The sequence below is a fragment of the Neophocaena asiaeorientalis genome, unplaced genomic scaffold (assembly GCF_003031525.2).
Source record: "Neophocaena asiaeorientalis asiaeorientalis breed wild unplaced genomic scaffold, Neophocaena_asiaeorientalis_V1.1 scaffold113, whole genome shotgun sequence".
Taxonomy (NCBI): Eukaryota; Metazoa; Chordata; class Mammalia; order Artiodactyla; family Phocoenidae; genus Neophocaena; species Neophocaena asiaeorientalis.
This window is the reverse complement of record NW_020172316.1, coordinates 435139-452118: the sequence shown is the minus strand read 5'-3', so window position 1 is coordinate 452118 and position 16980 is coordinate 435139. Positions and strand designations below refer to the sequence as shown.

Below are 16980 nucleotides of genomic sequence, written 5' to 3'. Positions count from 1 at the left end.
AATTTCTTGATTCATTAAATACACAAAAAAATTAAATGTTTTTTTTTCTTTTGTTTTAGTGAGACTGAAGATTGTATGGCAGATAAAAGTACAAAAATTACGGAAGGTTGGAGTTTTGTATTTCTTGATTTAAAGTAGAAAGTATTCAAAAGGAAACTCTACTGCTTTGATCAGTGTTTTTATTTATCAAACCTGAAATTCATACTATTTTTTTTTCCTATGAGCTTATCTACTTTTAGAAATGATCCAGTACTACATCACACGTGTGTTAAAATAAGTCAGCTAGTTTGTCTTATTAATGATTTTGGTCAAGAATATGGTATAATATGAATTTATATTTACCATGCTCCTGTGAGAAATATTCCCAAAATCAGGGTATATCATGATAGTTTCTAGCTGAACCAGAATCCATGATACTAGGATTTAACAATTTCTTTGAGAAGTTATCCTTCACTTGTGCTTAACCCTATCAAAATGTACCCCAAAAAAGACTTTTAAAGCTAAATTTATTTGCTTACATTTAAATATGGCTAGTATGGACCTCACTTTGTTGTTGTTTTTTAAATCTATAATTGTACTGACTGCTTAGAACATTTGTGTGACGACTGTTTGGCACTCTGTTGAAACCTCAGATGATTAATGTGGTTCTAACAATGGTAGCATGTCCAAGAGGTTGAGTGTCATGTTTACTATAAAGTGGCCTTGAAATTTGAACCACAGGTTTACCCTGGCTATTTCAAACATACAACTCACTTAGGTTGTTACTTAAGAAACATATTCTCTCAACTTGGAAGTGGAAGTCATTTTTATTAAGATGGGATTCATAGAGTAACAGTAAGCATGCCAAAATTCTATAAATGTACCATAACCAGGGGTCAAAATAATCACTGTATGATTCCTGTATTATGGAATCCTAGGCTGCTAGAGTTAGACAGAAATCACTTACTATAACGCCCCTCATTGTTTACATGAGGAAACTCAAGCTCAAGGTGAGAAAATGTCCAAGATTACTTTGAGTCAGAGGCAGAACACAGTCTAGATCCCAAGGCTCCTGACCCTAAATTCAGTGTTTTGTTTTTTCCAACTTTGTTGCAATGATCCAGCTTAATTCTTATATCCTTCAGTAATATTGCAGCTGTCCAATTCAATCGTTTATTCATTCATTCATTCAAAGATTTTACTGAGCACCTCCTTTGTGTTCTAAAATCCCATGTGTGAACAAAACTGACAAAGTCCTTGATCTCAAAGAATTTACATTGTAACTTGAGGCAGGGCATCAAAGATAATTCCAAGTATAAGTATTTCCCATCTCATCTGGGACAAAGGCCAAAGAACTTACAGTGGCTTGCAAAACCAGACATCATCTGGATATCACTCCAAACCCCTATTACCTCTCTAACCTCCTCCTCTGTTTCTTTCTGGCTCACCCTGCTCAGGCCTCACTGACCTTCTTGCTGTTCCTCAAATATTCCAGTAATTCAGGGTCCTTGCACTTGCTGATCCTCATGTAGTGCTCTTTCCTCTGTATCTACATTGCTCATTCCTCACCTTCAGAACTTTGCTCCAATGTCACCTTCTCAGTGACATCTTCTTTGACCACTTTTTGAAATTGTAACCTCATTCTCAAGATGGCACTGCATATTCCACTTATTTGCTATTTTTCTCCCTAGCATTTATTACTATATGCCAGACTGTATGTTTTAATTGTTTTTTCACTACCTCCCTCTAGAATGTAAGCTCCATGAAGATCACAGCTATATTCCCAAGAGCCTAAAACAGGCATATAGTAGGAGGAGTTAGTAAAATAGGAGAGACTATGGGAATCTAAGGAGGTTACACAAGAATTCTGTTTTGGTTATGTTAAGGTATTAGATATTAGATATTTAAGTTGAGGTGTCACATAGCAATAGGATATTTCAGTCTGGAGTTCAGTGACAAGCTTAGGGTTGAACACATACATTCCTAATTTTAATTTATAGTTTTATATAGAATATGGGAGAAAATCTCAAATCTGAGTATGTTAGATCCTGAATTAGCAGGAATTTTTCTGTGACTCTTCATCAAAACAAATTCCTAGTATATCCTGGAAAGTTGATAGCCATCTAACCTGGAAACATAAAAACTGGTGTTTGGAATAATAGTCCTGGTAGTAAACCCAAATGTCCTCAGTCGTTTAAAAGCAAAAGTCAGTTCAGCTATATGTGATATAGAGTCAGACACTCCAGAAATATTATCAACCAACAATGAAATTTTACCAATTTTCTCAGATAAGTCAGATTATCAGCTCTTATCATATTTGAGTTAATTGAGGTTTTACTATTTTTTCCAGAACCTACATTGACACAAAGGGTAATTCAGAGAGTAATCACATGTGTGGACTCTTGATGATCACATGTCTATAAAATGCATACTTTTTACGTATGAGATATCTCATTGAGTCCTCTTGAGAGACAGGCAGGAAGATAGTCTTATTCACATTCTACATAGGAGGAAACTGGGAGAGAAGTTAGATTAAATTTGCCAATATTCACACAGCTCTAAGTAGTGAAGCCAAGACTCAAACTCAGGTTTTCTGACTCCCTAACACGTTAGCTGGGGTCTTTATGAAACTTATCTCATACCTCCTTGGGTTGAATTCTTCTACTGGTGTCTTGACCTCCCCTGAAATTTAGGTAACTTTTAGTTCTGTGCAACTCCACAAGGTTTCTTCTTGGTATTGCCTCAAAATTCTCCTGATTTTCACTCAGAGTATTTCATAAGACCAGCACCTTCCTCTTTGTTCCAATTATCTGCTTTTAATTAGCTATGTAGAATCAAAGAGTGTTAAAGCTAGAAAGACCCTTAGGAATCACCTACAGGGTAACTTCTCATTTTACATGTACAATAAATAGGCCCGTATGGATTGAGTGGCCATGCATAGATGTATGCCTACTAAGTTACAGAATCTGCCTTACCTACTACATCACACTTCATCTTTCATAATTTCTAAAAGAAGGGCTAAGATATGCCACAGAATTCTAGCAATCTCACCTATTTCAGTTTTGTTCACATTGTACACTAAAAATAATAATAATTTCCTCTATCAGCCTAAATTATATGACTTTTTGGTGAAAAACAATAAGATCAGATTTGTGTCAACACTATTTATGCCTCAGAAAAAATACTATTTTTCCCCCCTCTACAGCAAGTTCTCGGGAACGAAGGCCAGAAAATTCAAACAGTGTTAAGGTAAATATTTTTCAATATCCTCTAATTAGAATACATGGAGTCCAGATGAACATAGCCCAATTTTCAAGGTCAAACCAGGGACTACGTGGTGCTATTTGAGAGGCATCAGGAAGCATTCCCCTATTTGCAATTTCTTCATGCTCAGATCTCTTCTCCTGGCTGAGACTTGTTGGTGGTACCCAAGAAATCCATTAGTTCTCACCTTAGGGTTAAGTTATCATTCCTTGCTTAAGTGCACTGGATAAGCCACTGTTCCTCCCTAGCACCTAATTGCAATTCCATCCCTTAACCCTGTTACTGCAGTCTCTGGAGGAAATCCTAGAGGGAGTGAGGGACTTGGTGAAGGCAGGGAGGAAATACAAGCAAAAATGGAAGAGAGCAGTTTATAAGAAATAATTGCTGATTCCATCTATTTCTCTGTATTCCTAAGGACTGTCTAAAGGCAGTTTTCCAAAAGGCCCAGCTGTTCTCCAGTGTAAACTCAGAAAGTGTCCTCTTTGCTAATCCTTTTCAGAAACCTTCCAATGAGTGCTCAAGCTACAAATCCTCTTCTGTGTTGTTTGTTTCTTCGCTCAATTTAATCCCATTTTTAAGCAAATCTCTCCAACCCCATGACATTACAGTCCATCGATTATCCAGCCACTTCTCATTATCAGAGTAATTTTCAGAACTACAACTCATACTTAAGATAACTTTTGCCACATATCTAAAGATGCTGGGTTAGTTCCTCACTCAACCTAATCTTCATTTTTGAACATAAACATCTATTTGACAACCTCAGGCTGCACTTAGGTCATATTTTCCAAGTAAAATCATATGGCACTAAAGGGGAGACAATGATTCTCTAGTCTGATGACAGGCCATTCCTTGTACCAAAGTGAATTGCAGGCTAATCTGGACCCTTTTGGTTCTTGCTCTTTTCCTTGCTTACTGCTTTTTCCATGGTAAAACTATAACTAAAGTTGTTATTCAGTCCAGTTCTGAGTAAGGTGGAGTAAGCACATTCCACCTGTATCTCTCACTGATTAAAACTAAAAACTTTGGACAACTACTGAGGGTTCTGAAAAGTAAATAATAGAAGGAGTTTGAGGAGGGAAATCAAAACTCAGAAAATAATACCATTATGAGTTTCCTGGGTTTTTTCCTCTCACATCTAATAAGAAAGCTCCAAGAGAATCCACTGCTCTCTTACCAGAATTAGGAAGAAGTTCCTATGAAATGGAAAATAGGGAAGCCCACTTTTTCCCCCTCTTCTGCCCCTGCCACAAGGTAAGTTTCAGCCATGAAGCTACACAACAATGGCAACGAAGGCTGTGAGGCACTTAGGACTGAAAGAAAATCCTTCTGACCGGAGGAATTAGGAAAAAGGCTCCAGTAACCTTAAGAACATTAGGGGGAAACGTGCTACTTTTTTTCTCTGCTTTCTCTTGTTAATTTACCCCAGACGTGGATACAGTCATGGGATGTGAGAGACAGCACACAGGAAGGCTAGAAGCACACAGCATTCTAGGCATAGAACCAGAAAAGGGGACTGCTGAGAGTCAGAGACACTAAAATCAAAGAGAGGAGGGATATCAAAAAAGGAATCCCTCCAAATCTGTTTATAAATTGTCTCCTGAGATGTGCATGCCAGGAACTGACCTGAAGTTCTATAGACAAAAGACTATGAGAACTTGAACTACAGTCTTAATAGTGGTATAGACTAAAAAATACCACCAAGACTTTGAAAACTGAACTTACATTGGAACCACAGCCATAGAAGGCAGAGTAGGATGTGTGGTCTAAAACTTAATGGGTTAATTACGTACTTTAAAAAAAAAATCAACCTTCTACAAAGAATTTTAACAGTTCTTAGAATCACATACATTGTTTAAAATGCTCAGGATACAATCCAATATTACTTAACATACAAAGAACTAAGACAATGTCTACCACTTTCAAGGGAAAGGACAAGAGATGCCAACTCCAACATAGCCAAGATTTTGAAATTTTCAGACAAAAACCTTAAGTGATTTTAACAATGTTCCATGAAGTAATAGCAAATACTCCTGAATCTAATGCAACGCTAGAAGTTCTTAGCAGAACTTAAGTATATTACTCATCTCATAAGTAGGGAGCATCTGCTCCCTACTTATAGATTAGGGCTTATCAACTCTAATTCTCACAAATTAGAGCCATGATTTTTTAAAATATCAATATCTGCCCCACCCTCAAGGATTTCAATTCCAGTGGTGGTATGGGACCCAGGCATTCATATTTTTAAAAAATTTTCCACAGATAACTCTGTGAAGCCAATGCCAAGAATAAATTCTTTAGGTAGTCTCTGCTCCATTTTATTCTTCAGGCATCCTGTTCAAAATATTTCAATACATAAACTACCTCAAGTCCTTTTGGAGGAATTGTGGTAAAACTCATTAATATCTGGTAGTCTTTACATAATCTATATACAATACATTTTATGTTACATGTATTTAGCCTCACTTCATTGACTTTTTTACTTTTTAAATTTCTAGCATTATAGAATAGTTACAGTGAAGCCCAGGTACCTGTCCCAGGCTATTCTATGCCTTTCTGGGAAAATTGCTCCCTTTGCATTCAAAGATATGATAAAGACCTACAGAGTAAAACCAGTACCTGAGCCATGTTCCCTGCCCTAGCTCCACACACCTACTTTACTTCCCTAGATTCCAAAATTGCTAAACTTTCCATAAAAGGAAATTGGGCTTATATAGTAAACATCCATTTTCCTTCTCTTATCTCTATTATCAGAAAAGAATTTATAACTTACTTCTCACTCCAATTCATCCAAAAGGGGAGGGGGGAGAGACAGAGCTGACATTTTTTTGTCACTTTTAACATGCCTGAACCTTTAATCATCATTTGGTAGCCAAGGCCCATATCTATGAAAAGGGTCAATCCTAGCCATCATAATTGGCAAAACGTATGAGTCTCTCAGAGAATAATTATTTGTGACTGCAGAACACAGAAATTATATAAAATGCTGTAATGATTGTGCTACATCTCTTGAGGATTTCTAGGTATCTCTAGTGTGTAGTATCCAACAAAAGATCGAGTCAATTCTTTGTTTTGTCTTGGCAGTTTATCACCATGTTTAAAGGAAACAAGAATATTCTTGGTAGTGTGAATTCCTCAAAAGAAGTCATTTCAGGTACAAAATATACTATCCTTTTAACATTACTCCTAGAATGGGTAGTTTCTCCCTTGCAGTATTGACATGTATTATCAATATGAGATTGCTATATATAAAAATATAAATAGTAAGATATTATTTCCATTTGCAGTTTTCTATGCAATTCTTAAACCAAAGGAGTAATAGATAACAGAACTAACATTGAACAGGTATCAGCTATCTTCATTTTACTAAAGAGAAAGTGAGAGTAGGTTACTCAAGGTCACCCCAAGCTAGTAAGCTGCAGAGCTGGGATTCAAATAACAGATCTGCCCGACTTCAAAGCCTAAGCTCATTCAACATGACCACAGTTCACATAATCAAAAGTTCACAGGAGCTAGGTAGGTAAAAAACAAGAGCAGTATTTTGAGAAGGGGTCTGTGGTCCACTGGAGATGGCATGCCCCCTTTAAAGAAGGGAGCTGTTACTCAGGTCCAGTCATTGGCATGCTGGATTGTTGCCAGGACTTCTAGTTCAGTTTCTAGCATTTTTCAAAAGAAACTGGAAATGGAAGTTCTATGTGAAAATTCCTGACTTTCAGGTTTTATCAAGTAATGCAAAACACTTTATGGACCAAACCAAACTTGTTCATATCTCCTACACCATATTATATTCCCCCTGCAAGTCTTAGAGCCCTAATTTACAAATGAGAAAATGTAGGTAAATAACTGGCTGAGGTTATACAGCCAACAAATGGAGAGCTTTTAGGGCTCAAAAACATATCTTCTGACTCTGACCCAACATTCTTTCTTCCCTCTACATTGTGGTTCCATAGAGTTGCCATTGCATGCCAGAATTATGTCCTCAATGACAAAGATAGCTTAAAGTTTTACTGTGAAAAGAGCTATTAACTGATAAACACAAGCATTCACTATTCTCTCTGGGGATGATGCTATTAATCTAGGACACCAGCAACCCACCAGTCTTCTAATAGTGAATATGGATTTGGGCAGGGTCTTCATTGTGTTTCTAGGAACTGCTTTATACTGGAACCACCCAGAATACTTTTTAACAATGGACCCTCTCTAGCTGGCTAAGTTAGCATCTTAGAGTAATGATGCCCAGGAATCTGCATTTTTAACAAGGCCACCAAGTTTTCAGAACATTAACTCTTACCTCTCCAACGAGAATTTCAGAAGCCTTGTATCAGTGCCTCGGTCGTGTTAGTAAAATTTTTATCTTGCCTTTTCAGAATATACATCTTTCTCTTTCATTCATGCTTTTGTCTTATCTGCTGCAGATTTTGGCTTTTTCCTTTTTATAGCACAGTAAAAACCTAAACATACATTTTTATTCTTTATTCTGTTGGCTTTCTTAGTTTTAAATCTGCTGTTGGCTATCTTAGCTTTAACAATAGAAGATTACCTTGCTAGAAAAGACAAATCTAGGTAACTGCAAGAGGTATAGTCATGAACTTTGGCATGTACTGGAATTAAGAAAAGATGGGCTTTTACTATCATGTGTGTTTTCATGTCCTATCACATCCTATCATAAAGTTTCAGAAAAGTACATATTTACTTGTCTTTACATGTAAAATATTCATTTTGTTAAATTATAATATATTCTGAGAGTCCATGCCCTGAAGAGTGGTATAGAAAAATGAATCCAAATGGAAATTTTTATTATCTATACAGTTTTCTGTTACATGACAAAAAATAAAAAATACTTGAAGTTACCAACTAAAAATTTACCCAAAGTGGTGAGAAATTATAGCAGTTTTAATGCACTTCTGTTTTCAAGTGAGCACTCTGAAATAGACACCCTCACTGTATAGCGTTGAAAGTTACTTTCCCAGGTGAGTTTAGCTCATCAGACTTTTTCAGAGGTTTTTCTGCTAGAAAAAGAAAGGTATTCTTTGTACACCTGATTAACGAAGTATCAGAGTGCAGCATATAATAATGCCATGAGAGAAAGCTGTTCCCCGTCCAAGCTTGGCCACTCCTCATGTGACCTTAGGCAAGGTTTCTGACCTCGCCAAGATTCATATACAAAAATGGAGATATTTTTCCTGTTTCCTTCACAGGAGTGTTGGAAGAATCCAATCAAAAGAATCCTTCTTTTTTAATCCCATAAATTATTCTATAAATGTCAGTTTTTGAATTCTAAATCATTAATTGTATAGTATGGCTGCCTCAACTAGAATGTCTAATAATTATCTATACTACTTTTGTTGCTTTGTCCACAGAAACTCCGAAGGCTAGTATTCCTAAACAAGGATCTAAAATGCTGGCAAAGGTATCTTCAGCTCTGTCAAAGGTGTTTTCTCGAACTAACACCAGTATTTCCAAATCTTCCTCACCACCTCACCAGGACAAGCACTGAAGTTTCTATACCTGATATAACTATGCTTACTTCCCTTAGAAAATAAAATGTTTTTTAAAACATAACATAGTGTCCTGTAAGATGATTCCTGTAATGCTGAGCAAAATATTAAAAGCAAGAGAAGCATATTAGAGACCTGGGTGAGAGAAAGTTTTGATAATGCTTTTGATAAGCATTTTGGTATAAGAAGATGCTGAGTGCTAGTATTATTCAATACAGACATGCCATGAAGATAAAGAGACAAAAAGTGTACCTAGTAAACCAGTTAGTCCTCATTACCCATCAGAAAATGAACTTGAATTTTTCCTGTTAAATTTTTAGAGGGTATGTTCACCAAAATAGTTAGCAAACTGAGATGAAACTCAAGCTTAATTCTATGACACAGCTATGAAACTGATTGGTTCACTATAAAAGATGTATTTGGATGTTCAAATAAAAGTATCTATACCACCTGCAGATAAAATTTCATCAGTTTATAAAACACCTCCCAGAAAGATCCAACTATGTATAAAGCACCATCAAGAAGTAAAGAATTATTGTGCATAAAATATTATATATACATAAAATGACCCCGTGACTAAAAAACACTTTTCTGACAAGGTACATTTTGTGGATAAAATACCATCAATACATAAATTGTTGGTCAATAAAGTTATTAAATCCTTTATATAGATACCTTATATGAATATAGATATAAAGATTCTATTTGTGAGAACATAAAAAGCACTGAGGAAAACAAAAAGATGGACAGCTAGTGCTATTTTTTCAAAATCAGTTAACTTGCTACTTTGTGACATGGATCCAACTTCGTTCAGCATGTTTGCCTCTGGATTCTAAAAGTCTTGTTTAAAAGATAAAAAAGGTGGACCAAACAGTAAAGAATTTCAGTCATCATCACTATCTACCCTAATGCTGACTCACACATTTTTAGAGAATGTGGTACCTTTTATCTATAATCTTCTTGACAGTAGCCAGCGCTAAAGCAGAAACATCTGAGAAAATTTTGTTTTACAAAATTGGATTTCCTTTAATAAAGTTAGTCAGTGACGTTATGACAGATAGTTCCAGAGGGAAAAAATGTAATTATAAAGAATTTTTACATTCCAGTGATGATGAAGCTACTCAATTAGTAGTTTATTTATAATAATCTCTTATAAATTATTTGATCTCAAAGATCATACGAAATGATGTACCTTATAGGTGTAGACCTTTTCAAAAATGATAGTTGATGAGAAATGACTGGCAGTCCAGATCAAAACAATTTTCAGGAGAACTAATTCTTCCAGTGTGCATAAATTGACCGTGGTATTGAAAGTATCCTTACAGATGTCGTCCAAACAAACCACTGATGCTCCCCAGCTTCAGAAATCACATACTTTTAGGTTGCCTTTTAACATAACAGAAGATTTTAGTGTAAAATTTTTTTATCAAAGTTCTCGTCCATGTTTTCAAAAGTTGATAAGGAAATAATCAAATCTTTAGCGCTGAAATGCACTGATTTTAAGGCATTCTGGTTCACATATGTCTCTAATTAAAGATTTAACATATAAGAGTAATGTACTCTCTAATAGAAGGTTTTTAATGATAAAGGAGATTTCCAATTTTCTCCAACTCGAGAAAGAAGCATAAAGTTCAGAATTCTTGAAGCTGTCAAAATTATGGAAAAAGTGGTTTAAATTATTGATAAATTTAAGTTCTAGGAAAAACCTTAATCCCAAAAAGCTTCTGTTGTATGTCATGTGTTAAATGAAACTTTGTGGGGCTTCCCTGGTGGCGCAGTGGTTGAGAGTCTGCCTGCTGATGCAGGGGACACGGGTTCATGCCCCAGTCCGGGAAGATCCCACATGCCGCGAAGCAGCTAGGCCCGTGAGCCATGGCTGCTGAGCCTGCGCGTCCGGAGCTTGTGCTCCGCAACGGGAGAGACCACAACAGTGAGAGGCCCGCATACCGCCAAAAAAAAAAAAAAAACCAACTTTGTGACTGTTTAGATAACTTAGTGGGAAAAACTGCATATTACCTGATAAAGTCTGTAGTAGCTTAAATTTCTATAAGTAACAAGCTTTTGATTCTGAAGAATACCTCTTAATCCATAAGGCATGGGAATGAGTTCTCAGGTTGTTGACTCTGTTTCTGTTGTACAGAGGCTGGCAAACCTTTTATGTGAAGGGATAGATAGTAAACATCATACTTTTGCAGGGCATAATGGTCTCTGTCAAAACTATTTCATTATGCCTTGCTAGCACAAAAGCAACCATAGACAATATATGAACAAGTGAATGTGGCGGGAATTCAATGAATATTTATGAAAAGTAAAATTTGAGGGTTTTTTTACATTTTTACACCCCAAAACATCATTTTTTTCCAGTGATTAAAAACTTATAAAACCATTCTTACTTTGCAGGCTTGTCAAAAATAGATGGCAGGCCAGGTTTACCCCATGGGTGGTAGTTTCCTGACTCATGTACTATGAAAATTTGGGACCCATAAACTGAGTTTGATATTAAAGGCACATATATTTCTAAAAACAATGAACTTTGGGAGTTCCCTGGCAGTCCAGTGGTTAGGACTTGGAGCTTTCATTGCTGAGGGCCTGGGTTCAGTCCCTGGTTATGGAACTAAAATCCCACAATCCGTGCAGTGAGGCCAAACAAACAAAAGCAATGAATTTTACTAGGGAAGTTTCAAATTTTATTACAAAAAATTAATACATAAGGTTTAAATATTCATATTTTTAGTAATTTGGATATTGAATACATTGCTGAGAAGGCACATGAGCATTCTGCTAAAATATACCTTGAGTCAGAAAAAGAAAGTTGGAAAAAGAAAGTTAGATCAAGACTTAATGTGAGGTTGAATTTCCAGTAAAAATTGTTTATTACCTTAGAAATAGCCAATCAAAATGGATCCAGACATATTTTCAGAACACGTGGTAATCACATTTGTGAAAACCTCACCATTAGTCTAGATTGCAGCAAAATGGAGTATACACCTTGAAGTTCCCATACCCCCACAGAAACACTGACAAGCAAAAACTGTCAAACCCAACTTTTCAGAACTCTGGAAAACAGTTAAAAGTTTACAGTAACTAATCAAACATTGAATCAAGAAAAAGGTAACTTTCAAATGGTAGCAAAGATTTATGATGTTTTTACTTGTCCTTGCCCCACCCCCTCCCCAGCACAGTAGCAGTCTTAAAGAAAGAAACTTGCATTCCTTGTGTAAGTCCTTGGTCCCTGTTTTTGAAGGAAGCAGAACAGACTTCATTGGAAAATTGTTGTGTTTGTCTGTTACAAACTGGGAGCTGCCTGAAATGTAGAAAAGCACTTGTCCCTGTTCAGCTTAACCGGGAACTCAGACCAGAAAAGCAGTAGGCATAGCTCAAAAAAGCTGCAAGCCAAATTAACAACTCACAGATGCTTAGGGGAAAAAAATGTGATGGAAACGTAAAACAGATGCCAAAAGCCCTGGAACAAAAGTTAGGGAGTTTCATTAAGAAATTAAGCATTCAAAAGCATCCGTGAGAGGAATTTAGAAAGCCATGGACAAGCCCAGAACAAAACTCATGCTCAGAAAAGATATGAAACACCCTAAATTTTCACCTCAAACCAATCCTTAGGCTCAGTGTAAGCCTACCTAAGTATTTGACGTAGTTCTCTTCATAGATCCAATTTGCACAGACTAGGGTGTGTATGTTTTTTAGCTCCTGGACTTCAAGCGAATCTCTATGAAAACTCTAGCTTAACACAAGGAACGGAGACTTCAGTAACCACAGAAGATAAGGAACACATCCTCTGAAAATATAGTTTGGGGAAGTCACTAAACAAATGGGCTACTATAGCCTTCAAAAATCAAAAACATAAAAACACCAAAAAACACGGAAAAGAGGCAGATCTGATTTCCAAGTTACCACATTATAATATGCAAATGTCCAGTTTTCAACAACAAAAACAACCCAAAAAACCCCACAAGGAATACAAAGAAACAGGAAACATATAGCCCCTTTAGAGGAACAAAATAAACATTAAGAAACCCTCCCTGAGGGAGTCCAGACTTTGGAGTAGTTATACAAAGACCATGAAACAATTATATTAAATATCCTCAAAAAGCCAAAGGAAAACATAGACATAGACCGAAGGAAATCAGGAAAATAATATGTGAACTAAATGAGAATATCAATACAGACGTAGAAATTATAAAAGGGAACCAAACAGCCACCATGGAAAATTTTGGCAGTCCCTCAAGAAGTTAAATATAGAATTGCTACGTATTTCATTAATTCCACTTCTAGGTATATACCCAAAAGAACTGAAAGCAGGGATTCAGATACTTGGTACACCAATGTTCATAGCAGCACTATTCACAATAGCCAAAGGTGGAAACAACCCAAATGTTCATCAATAGGTGAATGGATAAACAAGATACAGTATAAATGTACAAAATATTATTCAGCCTTAAAAAGGAATAAAATTCTGATATACACTATAACATGGATGAACCTTGAAAACATTACGCTAAGTGAAATAAACCAGAAACAAAAAATGGTTAATGTATGATTTCACTTATCTGAGCTACACAGAACCAAAAAATTCACAGAGAAAAGTCAAATAGATGTTAACAGGAACTGGAGAGAGTGTGGATTGGGAAGTTATTGATTAACGGGTACAGAGTTTCTTTGGGGGATGATGAAAAAGTTCTGGAAATGGATAGAGGTAATGTTTGTAGATCACTGTAAATGTACTTAATGGTACTGAATTACACACTTAAATATGGTTAAAAGGGTAAATTTTGTTATGTATTTTTATCATCATCATAATAATAAATAACTTGTAAAAAATGGAACCACACAGATTCTGGAGATGAAAGTACAATAACTGAAATAGAAAATTCACTAGAGGGGTTCAACAGAAGATTTAAACACACAGAAGAAATAATTAGTGGACTTGAAGATAGAAAAATTGAAATTATTTAGTCTGAGAAGCAGAAAAAAAAATGAAGAAAAATAAACAGAGCCTAAAAAATATATATGGACCTATGATAAGAGATAAGGACCTATGTGATACTGTCCAGCAGACCAAAATATGCATTATGTGAATCCCAGAAGGAAAAGAGAAAAAGGACAGAAAGAATATGTGAAGAAATAATGGCCAAAACATCCCAAATTTATCGAAATTCATGAATCTAAAAACTTTAGTTTCAAAATTGGATAGACTCACACCAAGAAACATTATAATCAACCTGTCAAAAGACAAGCTATCATGAAAACAGTGAGAGAAGTGACACCTCACATTCATTTACAAGGAACCTCAATAAGATTAACAGGTAATTTCTCATCAAACTATGTGTGGCAGAAGACAGTAGGATGACCCGTTTAAAGTGCTGAAAGAAAAAAACTATCAACTAAGAATTCTGTGTCAAACAAAACTGTCCTTAAAATAGGGAGAAATTAAGACATTCCCAGGTAAAAGCTGAGGGAGTGTGTTATCACTAGACGTGCCCTACAAGGATTTATAAAAAGAATTCTTCAGATTGAAATGAAAAGATGCTAGACAGTAACTCAAAGCTTTGTGAAAAAGTAAAGTTCTCTGGTAAAGGTAAATACATAGGCAAATATAAAAGACAATGTTATTAAATTTTGGTTTGTAACTCCATATTTTCCTATAGGATTTAGAAGACAAATACATTAAAATTATAATTCAGTGGTATTGGCCATATCATGTATATATTTTTTACAATACTTATTGTACTCTACATACAATAAGTACAGGGGAGAAGAGGAGATAAAGCTGTATAAGAAAAATGATTTTCCATGCCATTAAAGTTATGTTGACATCAATTCAAATTATGTTATAAATTTGTAAATGTATTCTCTCCATGGTATGGTAATAAAATAATGTTATTTTATTAACATTTTAGATATTAATAAAACATCTAAAAATATACAGAAAATAAAAAGATAGTCAAATGGTTCATCACAAAAAAAGCAACAACACACAAAAGAAGGCAGTGATGAAGAAAGTGAAGGATAAAAATAGCTGTAAGCACACAGAAAATAGTTAAATGGAAAAATCCTTCCCTATCTGTAATTATTTTACATGTAAATGGAATAAATTCTCTAATCAAAAGGCAGAGGCATATAGAAAAATAATAATAATACAACTATATACTGCCTACAGGAGACGCATTTTAGATCCAAAGAAACAAATAGATTTAAAGGATGGAAAAAGATACTCCATGCCAATAGTAACCAAAAGAGGCCTAGGTTGTGATATTAATATCAGACAAAATAGACTAGGTCAATGTTATGAGACAAAAAATGGCATTATATGTTGATGAAAGGGTTTATTCATTAATAAAACAATTATAAACATATCTGCACCAAACAACAGAGCCCCCAAAATAAATAAAGCAAATAATGACAGAATTCAAAGGAGAAACAGTTTTTCAATATACCACTTCCAATAATGAATAGAACTTCTATATAGAATATCAATAAGTATTATAGAAGACTAAGGTAAAACTATGAATTGATTAGACCTAACAGACATATCGAGCACTCCACCCAGGAAGAGAATCCACAAGGGCACACAGAATATTCTTCAGAATAGACCATGTTAGGCGACAAAACAAATCACAATAAATTCTAAAAGACTGAGTCAAACAAAGTATCTTTTCTGACCACAATGGAGTAATGCTAGATATCAATAAGGAACATTGGAAAGTTCACAAATATGTGGAAATTAAACAACATACTCTTAACCAATGGGTCAAAGAAGAAATCTCAAGAGTTTAGAAAATACTTTTAAATAAATTAAAATAATGATACAACATAACAAAACTTATGGGATGCAGCAAAGGCAGTGCTCAGAGGGAAATTTATGGCTGTAAACATCTACATTAAAAAAAGAAGAAAGATCTCAAGTCAATAACCTTAACTTCACACCTTGAGGAACTAGAAAGAGGAGCAAAATAAACCCAAAGCTAGCAGAGAAAATGAAATAATAAAGATTAGAATGAAGAAAAATAAAATATGATCTAGAAAAACAATAGAATCTATGAAGCCATATGTTTGTGTTTTTGAAAAAATGAAAATTTACAAACTTTTAGCTAGATTGACCAAAAAATAGGAAACTTTCCACTTTTCACCATTGAGTATGATGTTATTAGCTGTGGATTTTTAATAAATCCCCTTTATCATGTTGGGGAAGTTCCCTTCCATTCCTAGTTTTCTGAATGTTTTTATCATGAAGGAATGGTGGATCTTGTCAAATGCCTTTTCTCTGTTCATTGAGATGATCACTTTTCTTCTTCAATCTATTAACGTAGTCCCAATTAGTTACTTAGGGCTACTGTTACAAAGCACCACAAACTGAATGGCTTAAACAACAGAAATGTCTCACAGTTCTAGAAGCTAGAATTCTGAGATCAGAGTTTGCAGGGCCATCCTTCCTCTGAAAGCACTAGAACAGGATCTGTTCTAAGCCTGTCTTCTAGCATTTGGTAGTTCCTTGGCTTTGGGCAGTATAACTCCAGTCTTCACATTGTATTTTCCCTGTGTATGTCTGGGTTGTTACATGATGTTCCTTCTACAATAACATTAGTCATATTGAATTAGGGTCCCATCATACTCCACTATAACTTCATCTCAACAAATAATTACATCCTCAAAGACCCTATTTCCAAATAAAGTGACTTTATTTGGTAGAGAGGTTAGAAAATCAATATATGAATTTGGGGGGGGCACAATTCAAACCATAACACAGTGTATCATATTGGTTAGTTTTCTCATGTTGAACCTTCCTTGCATTCTGGGATAAATCCCATTGAGTCATGATGTCTAATCCTTTTAATATGCTATTAAATTCAGTGTGCTAGTTTTCTGTTGAGAATTTTTGCATTTATATTCATAAAAAATACTGGTATTTAATTTTCTTTTCTTGTGATGTCCTTACATGGCTTTGGTGTCAGGGTAATGCTGGCCTCATAGTACAGGTTAGGAAATGTTCCTTCCTCTTCCATTTTTGGAAAAGTTTGAGAAATACTCGTGTTACGTCTCATTTAAGTGTTCAGTATAATTCACTACTGAAGCCATCTGGTCCTGGATTTTTCTCTGTTGGGAGATTTTTAGTGCCCTGTTTCATCACTACTATTCAACATCATAATAGAACTTTTTTTTACCACAGCAATTAGACAATAAAGAGACATAAAAGGCATCCAAGTGGGATAGAAAAAAGGAAAACTAT

The 16980-nt window shown here is 35.2% G+C and overlaps 1 protein-coding gene across 1 annotated transcript in view; it reads left to right on the top strand.

The window, feature by feature from the left end:
* The window catches only part of FSIP2 (fibrous sheath interacting protein 2), a 115142-nt gene extending 106402 nt beyond the window's left edge, over positions 1 to 8740 (top strand). The window contains exons 19-22 of the mRNA XM_024766856.1: positions 60 to 106; positions 3185 to 3228; positions 6328 to 6397; positions 8604 to 8740. Coding sequence (XP_024622624.1) covers positions 60 to 106; positions 3185 to 3228; positions 6328 to 6397; positions 8604 to 8740 — 298 coding nt within the window. The remainder of the gene's footprint in view (positions 1 to 59; positions 107 to 3184; positions 3229 to 6327; positions 6398 to 8603) is intronic.
* The last annotated feature ends 8240 nt before the right edge of the window (positions 8741 to 16980 follow it).